At 32.8% G+C, this 16,213-nt stretch overlaps 1 protein-coding gene across 1 annotated transcript; it reads left to right on the forward strand.

Annotated features, from left to right (window-relative positions):
- Positions 1-6,740: 6,740 nt before the first annotated feature.
- LOC131172246 (serine carboxypeptidase-like 18) lies at positions 6,741-9,681 on the forward strand. Its single transcript, XM_058133204.1, has 4 exons — positions 6,741-6,942; positions 7,288-7,356; positions 9,143-9,219; positions 9,375-9,681. The coding sequence occupies exons 1-4, from the start codon at positions 6,909-6,911 to the stop codon at positions 9,510-9,512; spliced, it is 318 nt and encodes a 105-aa protein (XP_057989187.1). The 5' UTR covers positions 6,741-6,908; the 3' UTR covers positions 9,513-9,681.
- The last annotated feature ends 6,532 nt before the right edge of the window (positions 9,682-16,213 follow it).

The raw sequence follows: 16,213 nt of genomic DNA on the forward strand, positions 1-16,213 counted from the left end.
GCTTTGAATTTTGGGATACGTTTTTTCATGGAGCCGAATTATAACCCGACCTGAAAGTTTCGCGCTGCGACCCGATTAGGATAAAAAATGAGATCTGTGGTGATAGCAGAGGGCACGGCTCTCGCGGTATGAACCAGTATAAATATTGTAATATTCTACGCTTTGTAGTAGAGTAGTGAGATATTCAGGAAACACACTGGGGCTAGGGTTTGAGAGTTCTGATTGATTATATCTTGCTATTTTCATCATAGTGAAACTTTTTCTCTTGTCTTGCTTATGGACGTAGACCTTACGGTTGAACCACGTTAAATCCTGTGTTATTCTTCTTCTCTTTTCAATACTATGTGATTGTGCGATTTGTGTGTGTGCCTTAGATTTGCGTGCTTGTTATAACAAACTGGTATCAGAGCTTTGTGTGCAAAACCTAGGGTTTACAGATGGAGCCGTCTTCAATGAAGTATGAGATAGAGAAGTTTGATGGTGGATCGAGTTTCAATCTGTGGAAGATTAAAATTAAATCTTCATTAATTCTACAAGGTCTATGGAAGGCAATCGAGGATAACTTTTCAGAAGGTATCAAAGAGGCGGAGAAGGCTAATATAAAGGAGAGAGCCTTGAGTACGATTTTCATGAGCGTAACTGATAATGTCCTATGTGAGATTGCTGGTGAAAGCTCAGCATCTGCGACATGAAAGAAATTAGAGTAGTTGTACTTTTCCAAATCACTGACCAACCGCCTGTATCTGAAGAAAAAGCTTTACAATATGAGAATGAGCGAAGGTACGCCCATTAAAGAACATCTGGATGAATTCAATTCAATCATTATGGACCTGAAGAATATTGATATTGAGATTGATAGTGAGGATCATGCCTTTATTGTGTTATGTTCTTGGCCACCCTCCTATGAAACTTTTGTTGATACTCTGTTGTATGGGAAAGACAGTATTTCATTAGACAATGTTAGTAATTCTCTAAAATCGAAGGAGTTGAAAAAGAAATGTTCATATAATAGAGAAAGATTTGAGGGGTAAGGTTTGGTGAGCAGGGAAAGAACACATTCAAGGGAGGGTTCTTCCAGTAGGAAGAAATCTAAGGCCAGATCTAAGTCAAGAATGAAAAAGGCCAACTGTTTTGAGTGCGGGGAGCAAGGTCACTACAGGAGAGACTGTTCCAAGTTGAAAAATAAAAAGGGAAAGCAACCAAAAAGTTCTATGAATGTGGTTGATACTTTTATTGATTTTGATGGTGATGACAGTGCTGGAGAAATTTTATCCTTGAGTTCAGATCATGGAAAAAATTCCTAAATTCGTGATACTGGTGCTACTTATAACATGTGTCCACACAGGAATTGGTTTGTCACTTACAAACTGATGAGTGGTAAGGTGTTTCTGGGCAATGATCATGCATTATCTGTTGAAGGAATTGGTAATATCAGATTGAGGATGTTTGATGGCTTTGTCAGAACTATAGAGTGTTGGCATGTTCTAGGACTAAAGAGGAACCTGATTTCTCTCGAGACACTTGACTTTCATGGATTCAGATACCATGCAGAGAATGGAGTTCTCAAAGTGTGGAAGGGCTTTATGGTACTCATGAAGAGCAGTTTGGTTTCAGGATTCTATTTTCTTCAAGGAAGTACAGTTTTAGGGGAAGTTGCAGTAGCATCCGGAAGCAATAATCAGAATCAGACTCAATTATGGCATATGCGTCTTGGTCATATGAGTGAAAGAGGATTATCTGTGTTAAGCAAGTGGGATTTGTTGGACGGACAGAAAACAGAATCTATGGACTTTTGTGAACACTATGTGTTTGGCAAATAGACCAGGGTGAAGTTTGATAAAAAGGCAGTGCACAAGACTAGAGGAACAATGAATTATATCCACTCAGATCTATGGGGTCCTAATAGAATCCCTTCCAAGAGCGGTGCCAGGTACTTCATGACTTTGATTGATGATTACTCTCGGATGGTGTGGGTGTATTTTCTGAAAATAAAAGATGAGACATTTTCAACCTTTGTAAAGTGGAAGACAATAATTAAGAAGCAGATAGAAAAGAAGGTAAAGCATCTTAGAACTGATAACGGGTTGGAATTTTGCAATCGTGAGTTCAATGCATTTTGCAGCAATGAAGGTATAGTGAGACATCGCACTCGTACAAGGACACCACAACAGAATGGTATTGCAGAACGCATGAACAGAGCACTTTATGATAAAGCACGAAGCATGCTCTCACAGTCAGGATTGGGAAAGAATTTTTGAACTGAAGCAATTAATACAGCTTATTTCTTAGTTAATAGATCTCCATCTACAGCTATTGAGTGCAAAACTCCTTTTGAGATCTGGTCCGGTTCACCTGCTGATTACTCTCAGCTGAGAGTATTTGGTTGCCCTACTTATGCTCATGTGAGAGATGGTAAGCTTGAGCCGAGGGCAAGAAAATGCATATTTCTAGGGTATGCATCTGGAGTGAAAGGCTACAGGTTGTGGTGCAATGATCCAAAGTCTCAAGGATTAATTATCAGCAGGGATGTGACATTTAATGAGTCTATTTTATTGGATAGTCAGAGGGAGAAGTTAATAGCAGAATCAGATCACGGTGTCAGAGAACAGGTGGAGCCTGATATTGATATTTCAACAGTTCAGTCCAGTGATTCAGAGGATGAGGTGTAAGATCCTGATCAACAAGAGGATGAACCTGAGCAACAGCAATAGGAACCATATAGCATTGTAACTGGTAGAGAGAGAAGACAGATTAAACCATCGCAGAGATATACATATGGAGATCTAGTTGCGTTTGCCTTGTTAATTGTTGAGATAGTTGATGTGCATGAACCCAGCAATTATAGAGAAGCTATTTCTTATTCAGATGCAGATCAATGGGTCGGTGCTATGAGTGAAGAATTTGAATCTCTTCACAAGAATTAGACTTGGAGCTTGTAATATTGCCTAAGGGACAAAAAGTGGTAGGTTACAATGGGTGTTCAAGAAAAAGGAAGGCACTCCAGGGGTTGAAGCACCTTGATATAAAGCACGATTGGTAGCAAAAAGCTTTACTTAGAGGGAGGCGATTGACTTTAATGAAGTCTTTTCTCCAGTTGTGAAGCACAATTCTATCAGAGTCTTACTTGCTATGGTTGCTCTTCATGATTTAGAGCTTGAGCAACTAGATGTGAAAACAGCGTTTTTGCATGGTGAGTTGGAGGAGCAAATTTATATGAGTTAGCCCGAGGGATTTGTAATTCTAGGTATGGAAAACCGTGTTTGCTTGCTTAAGAAATCTTTATATGGTCTAAAACAGTCTCCTAGACAGTGGTACAAAAAATTTGATACATTCATGGTTCGTAATGGCTTTAATCGTAGTTCATATTACAAATGTGTGTATCATAAGAAGCTTTCAGATGATTCTTTTGTTTATTTGTTATTGTATGTGGATAACATGCTTATGTCACAAATTAACATTATGAAAAAGCAGTTGAGTGATGAGTTTGAGATGAAGGATTTAGGTACTGCAAAGAAGATATTGAGAATGGAAATTACCAGGGATAGAAGTGTTGGGAAGCTTTTCTTATCTCAACAGGCCTATGTTGAGAAAGTGCTTAAGCATTTTAACATGAATAATGCTAAGCCTGTGACTGTTCCGTTTGCTACCCATTTCAAGTTATCTGCAGACATGTCACCAAAAATAGATGAGGAGATGGAGCACATGTCTAGTGTTCCCTATTCGAGTACTGTTGGTGGTATCATGTATATGCATCGGACCTGACATTTCACATGCAGTTAGTGTTGTGAGTAGATACATGGCGTATCCTGGGAAAGAGCATCGGCAGGCAATGAAATGGATTTTGAGGTATTTGAAGGGTACTACAGATGTTGGTTTGACATTTGACAGGGCCAAGATGAGTGATTCAGTTATTGGCTATGTGGATTCAGATTTTGCAGGGGACTTAGACAAGAGGAGATCTTTGACAGGTTATTTGTTTACTCTTTCTGGAAGTGCTATCAGTTGGAAGGCAACATTGCAAGCTACAGTTGCTTTGTCTACCACAGAGGCTGAATATATGGCCTTAGCAGAGGCAGTAAAGGAAGTTTTATGGTTACAAGGTTTGGTGGGTGATCTTGGGTTGATACAGAATAAGGCAACAGTGTTTTGTGACAGCCAAAGTGCAATACATCTCACAAAGAATCAGATGTACCATGAGCGAACTAAGCACATTGATGTCAGATATCACTTCATTCGGGACATTGTATCTCAGGGGACTGTAGTTGTGCAAAAAGTCTCTACACATGATAATCCAGTAGATATGATGACCAAGAGAGTCTCAGTCAACAAGTTTAGGCATTACCTAGACTTGGTTGGTGTTTGTAGTGCTCAGTAATGCCCTTGCGAGGGCATATGGCAAGACAAAGTATTTGTGATTATTTTGTTGATGATAAAGGAAATTCAAGCCAAGGGGAAGAATTGTTATTTTTGTAGCTTTGAATTTTGGGATATATTTTTTCATGGACCTGAATTGTGACCCGACTCGAAAGTTTCGCGCTGCGACCCGATTGGGATAAAAAGTGAGATCTGTGGTGGTAGCGGAGGGCACGGGCCGATAGACCCGGGCCTGAAGCCCACCACTGATCTCCTTGGGGGTGCGAGGGCAACGCTCCCGCTGTATGGACCAGTATAAATATTATAATATTCTACCCTTTGTGGTAGAGTTGTGAAATATTCGGGAAACACACTATGGTTAGAGTTTGAAAGTTCTGATTGATTGTATCTTGCTCTTTTCATCGTAGTGGAACTTTTTCTCTTGTCTTGCCCATGAATGTAGATCTTACGATTGAACCACGTTAAATTCTGTGTTATTCTTCTTCTCTTTTCAATATTATGTGATTGTGCGATTTGTGTGTGTGCCTTAGATTTGCGTGCTTGTTATAACATGTATTTTTTCCTAAAAAACTCTACCCTAAAATATTGATAACAGGGAGTAATTTTGAAACAATAATTAGTTTTTTTTTATTTTTCTCTTTTTTCTTATATTATTATTATTATCATAAAAGAAAGGCTAAATTTCACTCATTGTTCCTCAATTTTAAAGATTGTTTTAATAATATTCTTGAACTTTAATTTATATAATAAAAATATTCTAACTTCAATATAATATTACCAAAAATTAAAATTAAAGTATTTTTGTGATACAAATTGAAGTTTAAGGATATTATCGAAATAAACCTCAAACAAAAGAAATGATAAGTGAAATTTAGCCTAAAAAAGATGATACTTTTACTATTCTTAAAAACCGTAACCTCTAGTATTACAATACTCACAAAACCTCTCATCTTTCTTATTACACTCCCTTATTCTCTTAAAAGAATATTAGCACTGTTTGCCAGCCATCATGAAAGAACACACTCATTTTACATCGTTTATTACTTTCCTCCATCTTTGCCGAGGCAGGACAACACCAGTGACGAATTTGAACCATCTGATCTCTATTCTCCTCCGCCTAGTAGCTCTCAAACTCCCTTGACAATATATTACACTGATGCATTGATCTTTTGATTGCAGCACTGGCATTGTTTTTTGTTAACGCCGTTTAACTCTGTTAAATATAGGTTGATAAAAATTTTTATTGCTAAAGTGACTAATTTTTTGCCAAATTTTCAAACGGTTTAGCAAACTTTTTAAGATAATTTATCGTAAATAATATCATCACTAAATTGTTAAATTCTTGCAATAATATAATAATTAGTTTACAAAAATATGAATTATGGAGCATGTGATACGTATTAATGTATAATAAATTGTATAACTATGTAGCTAAAAAATGAAGGTGATGAATAGGAGTGTAAATAAACCGAGTTCGAGCTTAGTTCGTGTCGAGCTCGAGCTAAATATTTATAAGTTTAAATTTAGCTCGTTTAAAAAATGAGCTCTAAATGAATTAAATCAAATCGAGTTTTTTTTATGAAATTGACTATTGAGTAGTTTGCAGATAGCTCGACTCATTTGCAGAGTGAGTTTTAGGTTTATGAATATAAAATTTAATGTACGTATTTTTTATTAACTCTCTTATACGAAAAAACTTAATTTTCGTAAAACATTAAATTTAAACTACAATTAATTATATTTAATAAATATATGTTATATATTATATATTGATTATATCATAATTTTAAATAATATATTATTTTTAAAATATTTATAAATAAAATAATAAATATTTATAATATAATGACATATAATAAGTAATATGAATATTTTTATAAATGAGTCTATTCATAAGTTTATTTAATGAGTATATTATTGAATAGACTCGGGAAACTAAAAATTTGCCTGCTCACAAACAGAACATTACGAGGTTTGAGTTCGACTTGTTTACTAAAAAAGCTTAAAAATTAAGTTTGAACTAAGATCATTTTATAAATGAGCCTAACTGAGGCGGGCTTTTATTGAGTTAGACTTCAAGCAACTCGCGAGCGGAATGGCTCATTTGCACTACTAGTGATGAAGCTTTCAACGCTAATCTCCACACGTACCTAATCTTCACATATATTTTCCTTTCCTTGGCAAGTGCATATAGCCGCTATTCAACTTGAAGGGAGGTAGACTGGTAGAAAAGTCCTTAAAAATTATTTATTTATTGAAGTTTAGGCCATTATTTTGAAAAGCCTTGGTGTTAGTGCCAAAATTTTAGTGAATTGGTCTTTCTTTCATAGACTTTTTTTTTTTTTTTCATAGACTATTCGGTGCACATTGCACTAAAATTAGTTGCTCTTTGCACTAAAAAAATTAGTTGGCTCTTTTCACTAAAATTAGTTGGCTCTTTCTCATCATGCCAATGTGTTCCTTGTATTCACCACTTCTTCTCTTGCTTTTCCCAGCCATCATTGCCTCTCAAATTGTCACCAATCTTCCTGGTTATGATGGTGATCTACCCTTCACCCTTGAAACTGGGTAGGCAAATTTTTGTTTCCCTTTTCAGTCTAGCAACGCTAATATTAAGTTTTTTCTAATTTTATAGCAAATAAAAATTTTACTTACGAAAGAAAATTCATTTTCTTTTCACTTTTTGCCTTTCATAATTGCTCATTAAATTTGATTGACTAAAGTTTTTATTAATCTCAATATATTATTTTTCTTTTTTATATAATTGGCTTTCAATTGATATTTAAATTCGAGATCTCACAACTTTAAAGACGATTTAATACTAACTGAGTTAAAACTCAATGATTAATACATTGTTTGTTTAATAGTTTGATTTGAATATTTATTTCTTAATTTTTGTTATTTTATAATTAGATCCACTAATGCTATGGCTCACTGGTGGTCCTGGTTGTTCAAGTCTCACTGCCTCGTTTTATGAAAGTGGTACCATCTCTTCTCCTTCTTCAATGCATATTTGCATACTTCTTTAGAATGCTTTAGTTATGCATGCAGCATCCTACCCGCAAATTAAAATTTTACCTAAATTTTTAAAGCCTAATCATAAAAGAAAGATTTAATTTAAATAATTTTTTATTTTAGTTTTTTTTAATAGTCTTTAATGAGATTCAGTCTCGAGCCTCACAGTTTTGAGGAGTTTTATGAAAGTGGTACCGTCCCTACTCCTTATTCAATGCATATATACTTTAGGAATGACAACGGGTTAAATTTTTATAGGTACTCAATCTGAAATAAGTTTGAGATAAATTTGAATTTGAAAAAAAATACTTGTGATGAGATCAAATTTTACATGTTAGATATTCACTACCTGAACTTGTTTATATAAATATTTAATTAAATATGAAATATATTTTTTATAATAATTATTATAATTTTTATATATTTTATTTCCAATAAAATAAAATTTAAGTATTTTATGTAATTATTAAATTTTTAAAATATAAATTATTAAACAAAATAATTTTTATGTAGATTATTAATTAAAACATATAAAATTAAATGTGTTCAAATATTTTTCGAGTAAACATAATCAAGTTTGGGATCTGGTCGAATAGTTGAAAATAACTTTGAATCAAATTTGAGACGAGTTTAAATTTTAAAAATATTAATCAGATTTGAATTCAAATAAGATAATTTTCCTAAATATCCTACCCATTGTCCCCTAATATACTCCTTTGGAATGCTTTGCCCTTTGGTTGTGCATGACAGAATCTTATGCACTCATATATTAAATTTTTTTTATATAAAAAAATATATCAATCATCTTTAAAATTATGATTTTTTGAATTTGAATTTTAATTAAAATTAATTATATAAAAAATTTTAAATAAAATTTGAAAGCCTAATATGAAATAAAACTAGACTTAGATAATATTTTTTTTTTAATTTTATTAGAAATTTTTAATTTTATCAATCAATTGTTTTAAGTTTTAATTCTTTTTTCAACTTCATTATTAATTAGGAAATGCTACATTCAAATGTTTGAGGGCTAAAAGGGTGATTGAGGCCCATCCCTAATTGGGCCGCAATTCGGAGCTTTGTAGACTAAATATAAATTATTTTTAAATTTTTAGTATTTAATTCCAATTATTGTTTGACAAAGCTTAGCTTATAATTGTATATTGAGGAAATATAATAACCAAATATAGTTTAAATATAGTTTTTATAAAAAAACATTATTTTTAATTAATTATTTATTATAAATATAATAAAATTAATTAAACATTATCAATATTCACTATTACCTTATGTCCTTAAATTGTAGCTATAAATCAATGGCAATGGGTTAAGAGCAACTACATTTACCTCCGTTACCACAATATAAAATAATAATTTAATTATATTTTTGCAATGGATAAAAATCATTACTTTGAAAAGGTGTAAATCATAATTACTTTAATAGTTTTTAATAATAATTTTATTAAAATTTTAACATAATTTATTAATTAATTTACAAATGCAAAACTGTTGCTTATATATGTAAAGATAATAATACAAACCTTAAATCTAAAATATAGCAGTGATTTATGCATGACATAATTTCAATTTAAATTAGTTTTTTTATTAGATTAAGATAAATTGAATTAAATTTCGATTTTTGATCTATTGAATTTTTTTTTAAAGCAAAGATGTAGTGAATTTCTTAATGAATCTATCAAATAATTACTCTTAAATTATATATTTTTTTTAAAAAAATTATCATTTTTTTCAGGTCCAGTTTCTTTCGATTACGAAAATTATTCTGGAGGTTTACCATCACTCCATCTGAATCCTTTTTCTTGGACACAGGTGCAGTATTTCATGTATTACAATTTTTCTTTTTAAAGAAAATTTTTTTTTGAATTTTGAGAAATTATATATATATATATATATATATATATATATATATATATATTTATCATTAATTACCCTTTTTTTTCTGAGTATATTTGTTGATTTTTCAGAGCCTAAACATAATATACCTAGATGCACCAGTGGGCAATGGATCCTCTTACTCTACAACCCAAGAAAATTACCATTCTGATGATATTAAGTCTGCTTGGCAGACCTATCAATTTCTTTACAAGATATCTAAAATCTGAAAATTCAAAATTTGAGAATTGTTTTATTCAATTTTGATTTTATTGATTTTTCATAGCATAAAAAAAACCGAATATAATTGTTAAAATCAGATTTTTTTTCTCTTTAATTTTAATTAGGTTAATTAATTGATTTAATTTAATTACGTTGATTAATTTTTATTCAATTCTTTTCCGGATCTGATATCCTTCCTTTTTAATGCCTTAGACCCCTTTAATATAATTCCTTAATTTGCATGAAAAGAATTCAATTCATTTATATTGGTAATATAATTCTTTTATTTAGAATAAATTCTAAGATGATAAAATTCAATTGAATTCTTTTATTTAGAATAAATGAATAATGAATTCAAATCGATTTATTCCCTTTATTACTTTGAGTATCTTCAAAACTAAATTTTAAAATTTATACTTATAAATAATAACCATTTTTATCACATTAAAAATATTTTATGAAAATTATTATTAATATTATTAACATCCAAAAAACTCCTCCATGCTGAATCTCTATGTCTCTTGGTCTAGGGTTTTTTTCTCCCTAGCGGCAACTAGGGTTCTGGTCGTGCTTTTTCCTCATTCCTCTTCTATTTTTTTTTTCTTTGTGCTTTGTTTGATTATGGCAGTCGATGGAGTTGATGATCTTTTGGCATCTCTGAATCTTATGGAGTAAGAGGGCGTTGTTGGGGAGATTCCATCAAACTCTTTTATTGATGCTAATAAGAAATTATGTATTTCTCTTTTTCTCGTTGGTAAACTTCTTATCAATAAGGAGCTTAATGTTCTTGCATTACCTACGACCGTGTTATGTAGTTGGAGTATTAAAAAACACTTTAGCTTTAGACAATTGAGGGACAATCTTTTTGTTTTCCAATTTTTCTCGGAGGTAGATTGCAAACATGTCATGAATTTGGGGCTGTGGTGCTTTGATGATCAATTATTGCGACTATAGAAGATGCGTGAATTTTTTGGTTTTGTTCGATATCTCTAAACCTTTGCACTGTGTTGTTTTGATAAGATTTAGTTCTGATGGTGAGTCTTGGATTCACTTAAAATATGAAAGTTTACCAACGTTTTGTTTTGGTTGCGGTTGTATGGGGCATTATGTATCTAAATGTGGTGTTGGTGCAAGTCAGGGGGGTTTTCAATATGGTGAATGGTTATGCGCAGCTCCTCATAAATGTTTTTAGCTATGGAATGTTGCTGAGAAGGAGAAAGAGGGTTGTTTACTTACTAAAATAAAGGTGGATGGACAATAACCTTCTTACTTTTCTTTTGGTTCTTGTTTGGGGACTGAGCATGAAGAACTGAAAAAATGCTCTAGCTCACTTGGTGATATTAAGTTGAATGGTGGAAGAACAACTAAGAAAGGAGGCCCTTCACAGAATGTGGTTGGTGTTGATAGCCAGTTGCATGTTTTGCCTAGGAAGGATGTCAATAAGGAGGTCTATCAGGGTGATGTAGTGATGGAATTTGCTTGTGCTGGTATTGTTTCAAATGATTTTACTATAGTGTTAATTGTAGTTGGCCTTCAAGATTCTCCTTATGGGTTAGCTTTGTCTCTTATTGTTAATTCTAAGCATTTAGTTGATGTTGTAGTGCATCCTCAAGGTGTTGATCATTTACAGTTGGGCACTGAGGTTGAATTGGTTACTCTGCATTCGGGTAATTTGCTAATGATTAATTATCCTTCTTTCAATATTGTAGTGCATCATGAGCAATAACAGGGTGTGAAGTTTCGTGCAAAAGTTGTTTCTCAAGCTAAGTGTAAGCAAGTTAAGAAGTAGAAAAATAAAGTTTCTTTGATGGAGGTGTGTGATAATATGATGGTGCATATGAGGTCTTTGGAGGGGAATGTCTTTGATGTTGTTGATGATAGCTCTTTGAGCAAAAAGAAAAAGGTGTTGTTTCTTCAACTAATAGAGATGTAACACCCCTATATTAGGTAGTGCATTCTACTGTTCCGGTGACCGGTGTTTGTCCGGACAACTAGGATGCCTAGAACTATGCTTAAATGTTAGTGATGAGACATAAAATAATGAAATACAATAGAGGAAAATACAAGAAAAATTAAGGAAAAATAAAAGATAGAAAATGAAACTAAGTTAAGCCAAAGACTGCATGATGGGTGACCGTGACGGGAAGTTACTACTACAGGCAATAGCCGACCCCAGGACTGCGGGGAACCCTCGGAATTAAATTTCGAGACATAAATAAAGGCTTATTGAGGTATAATTGACATTAGAAATGTTAAAGAAAAATTAATAAATTAATACAAAGAAAAACGAAAAATCAAGAAAATGACAAAAATCAGTGTTACCGAAAAATCGGGAATACAATCCAAAGAGGGGCATTTTGTTTAATTGACACCCCGAGTGGACTTTTGACCTAAGTGTCCATTAAAAATAAGTAGTATTAAATGTTGAAAATGCCATGAAAATAAGAAATTGGGTACATAATATAAATAGTGGAAGTTTAGTGGCATAATTGCAAATTATGGAACTTAGGATTAATTAACTCATTAATCCAAAGTTAGTGCTCCACTAACCATGAATTGTGGGACCTATATAAGCCTTGTGGACAGATTTCTCCACTAAAAATCATCTCATTTCTTCAATTTGTTATCCATGGCCGAAGTGAACCACCATTAAAACTCCATAGCCAAACCTCACTCAACCTTCATACACTCCATTTTTAGCCATAGTTCTTGCAAGTTGTCTTCACTAAAGTTGGAGTACACATCTTGGGCAACATTTTGGGAGCAAAAAGGGAGACGTTGGAAGAAGATTTAACAAGCTTCAAAGATAGGTAAGTGCTTGTTTTCCATTTTTGCTTCATTAAAGTTTGTGTTAGTGTTGAGAGGAGTTGATTTATGGAAGAAATTGGAAGAATTGATGAGTTATTGAAGTGTACCATTTTTGACAGCCATGGAAGTTCAAAGTGTTTAGCTTGCTTTTACATGTAATTGATGGAAAATCATGTTGATTAATGTTATAAGATATTTTAGCCAATGCATTTTATGTGTATGTTTGAATTGAGCAATTGAAATTAAGGGTTTGTAAGGGAAATTCAATACCTAAGTAAACTGCCATTTTTGGGCAGCCTTTAAACTCCTAAAATTATGTATGATATCTTGAAACTTATTGATGAATTCTGGTGGTGATGATGTAGGGGCAGTTTGTATAATTGATGATGGAAGTTATATGTAATGGTTAGGAGTGTTATGTGTACATGTTCTTTAGAATTGGATATTGTTAATTGGAAGTGTAATTGGTGCATTGTAAATTGATTATATTCTGCCTAAAGTGACTATAATGTAAAGTGATGAATGGTTGTGGTATGATACAAATGCAGAATTATTTAGGAAGTGAAGTTATAGTTAGTTGAATGTGTGATTGGTTGATGCTTTAAAAATGTGTTAAGGGCAGTATGTATTTTAGGCTATAAATGGAATTGTGTGACTCCAATTGGTATGAGGCTAATTGAAGGTGAAACTAGGCACAAAATGTGCCAACTTTTATGTTGAAAGCCTACCAAAATTCTGTCCAGAAAGTGACATGAAAATTGACCAATCCGGATTGGTGACTTTGCAAACCTGAAAATTGACCATTTGAACAGCAGTCAGTATTTTTGCCATAATTTACTCAAAACAGGTCCAAATGACCTGAAATTTATATGGTTGGAAAGCTTAGACATAGGGCTACATCTTTTGTAGAGATCACAAAACCCAGAAATGACCATAAGCAAGTCAAAATGCTTGCATAAGTTCGGGTATAAAAACTGCTAGAATCAGAAATGACCTAAAAATGACCTAAGTTTGCCATTTTAGTGCAACCTGTCCAGCATTGGTAAAATGATCATAACTTGGTCTAGTAAACTCCAAATGACCTAAAATTTATGGTAAAAGTTCAATAAGACATAGACCTGCAAGTTTGTAATTCTGACCAGAACCTAGAAACTGAGAGAACTAGGTCATCCGGCTAGGTCAAAACAACATACAAAAATCTGATAAATTACAATAAAATGCAATACACTTGGAAATGAAATTTGTAACATATACCAACACTTGAGGACTATAAAATGTGACATATTGATAACATTAAAATTAATTCACCTAGTGTGCATTAAAGGTCAACATTATAGGTTAACTAATGAAAGGAATAGTATCAATAAAATTTAATTATGGAACCTTATGATTAGAAACAATTTAAATGAGTACTGAAACACTTTAAATTGTGTGTTTCAGTTGAAAAGGATATTGAGAAGCATAAGGAACATTGAGTCAAGGCCTAGAGGTGACTCAAATCAGGTCTGTGCATAATACTTTTTATATTCATTGCTTTTACTATAAAATTTATTTGGAGAAATGAGTTATGAATAATTTTTTATTGTTTTGGCTTTGGGAATTTTATTTGGAAATTATTGTGTTGCCTACTTTGCAAATGGAAATTTTGAGATAAAATATGATTTGTGGTTTGTATGAAATATTTTAATATGGTGATTTGGAATTGTTTTGATTCACACTTAGCATGACAATATTACTATGTTTCTCCTCCACTTGTGGAGTTGAGTTTGATATTTGATTATTTTACTCCCTCTCTGGCTTGCTAGCCTGAGGTGAGTTTGGATGAGTACTCATTAGCTAGCTAGCCACCTCCCTCATTGATTTCGATTAGTGGGGTGAGTTTGTCTTGTCGTAGTGTACAACACGGCATGTTCAGAAAATTTGTGTCATGACCTAAGTTGTGTTATTGATTGGCAACACTTTGTTATTAAATTGTTTGATCAAATTTGTGTTATATAAGCTTTGAAAATTGTGACATAAAATTGTGAATTATTTGAGTTGTAAATTGTCAATAAAAGTTTTATATACCACATTTTAAATTGTTATTGTGCACCACTGAATAAATTTTACTCAGCGATAGCTTTTTCATTGTTGTCGCAGGTAGATAGATAGACAGAGCAGCAGAGTAGGCTGCTTGTGCTACACTTTTGGGATTTTGCCGGGTATATTGAGTATACCACTTCCTTGTAAATATTATTGTAATGTATGTGAACTGTATATATATATATTGTACTTGGTCTTGAGTAGCTGTAAAATAAAGTTATAAATTATTTTGGCCTGTCAAAATGTTGTATTACAATTCTCTTATTTCGGCTTTTGAAATACTCATTTATTTTGCACTTTATCTTTGGAATTGCTGAAAATGATATTGAATTGAGTTGAAACTATGTTGAAGACACTGATTTGAGTTGAGCCATATTGGAGTTTGGGATTAAACAAAAATATTGGAAGTACTTTTTTTACAGGTTTTTGAAGAACTGTTTTGCTCCAAATACAGACGGCACTCTGTCGAAATTTTTATAAAATTTATGGCTATTTCAGACCTAATGTGTGATTTAATTTCGATTAAAAAGTTTTAACACCTGTTAAAAGTGCTTATCACTGTAAAAAGAAATAAGAAAATGTTTAAAATCCCTTGTAGTATATTTAATGGGTTATCAGTAGACGAAGTTAGGTAATTCATTAGGTATACTACGGGATCATATTATGCCATACGGAGGGGTAAGGTGTGACAAGAGAGGCGGTCGGTTGTAAGGGCACTAGTTACCTATCGCCATGAAACTTATCAGCTACAATTGTTGAGGTCTTGGGAGCTCCTCGACACTTAGTAATCTACGATAATTGGTTCGGTTGCAAGCTCCTAATCTCCTCTGTTTGATGGAAACTCATGTTTATAAAGAGAGAATGAATTATATTCATAGGATTTTGGGTTTCAAGTTTAGTTTTGTGCTACAGGGGGGTTAATGGTGGTGGTGGCTTGGCATGTTGTTGAGATGAGTCTCTTCAGTTAAATTGCTTTTGTATTCTTTTCATCATATTGATGTTGAGGTTTCAGGTTTGGGTTTTGATTGTTCATGGAGGTTCATGGTTAGGACGAATGGAGTAAAAAGGTTTATCCATGGCAGCTTTTACATTAATTAGCGAATTCCTCTTCCCTTCCATTGCTAATAATAGGTAATTTTAATGAGATACTAAATCATTCAAAGAAGGCAGGTGGTGCTCTTTTCCCTAATGGTTGTATGGATGCATTTCAGAATGTTTTGGAGATTTTTCACTTTAGGATGTGTGTTATATATGGTATCCTTTTACTTGGGATAATGGTAGGAGAGGTTCTCATTTATTAAAGAATGGTTGGATCGCAGTCTCGCTTCGGTGGAATGGTTTTAACATTTTCCGTCGATAAGTGCAGAACATATTCTCCATCTTGGATTGGACCATCTTTGCATTTTCTTCCATTTGAAAGGTTTTGTTAATCATTCTAGTCGTTGGTCTTCCTTATTTTAGTTTGATTCTATGTGGTTAAAGGATCCCTCTTATGGTGATTTAATCCAAGATACTTGGAGTAGTGTGTCGGGGAATGGTGATTGGAATTTATTAGTAGAGCATTGTATAACTGAGCTTAACACTTCATTTTGGAAGAGTGTAAGGAGGTAAGCTAAGATTTTTAAAGTAAGGTAAGGCTTTTTAATATTACGCTGTTTGGGAGGAAGGTAAGTAAATGATAATTTACTAACCTTATGTTATTTGGATCAAAGGTATGGGAAGGTAAGATTGGTAATAACTAATATTTATAAAAACCTTCCCAACACCCTAATTTGGTGGGTTTTAAAAACCTCCAAAAACCCTCAAAAACCTTACCTTC

Source organism: Hevea brasiliensis, chromosome 13 (assembly GCF_030052815.1).
Source record: "Hevea brasiliensis isolate MT/VB/25A 57/8 chromosome 13, ASM3005281v1, whole genome shotgun sequence".
NCBI classification, from domain to species: domain Eukaryota; kingdom Viridiplantae; phylum Streptophyta; class Magnoliopsida; order Malpighiales; family Euphorbiaceae; genus Hevea; species Hevea brasiliensis.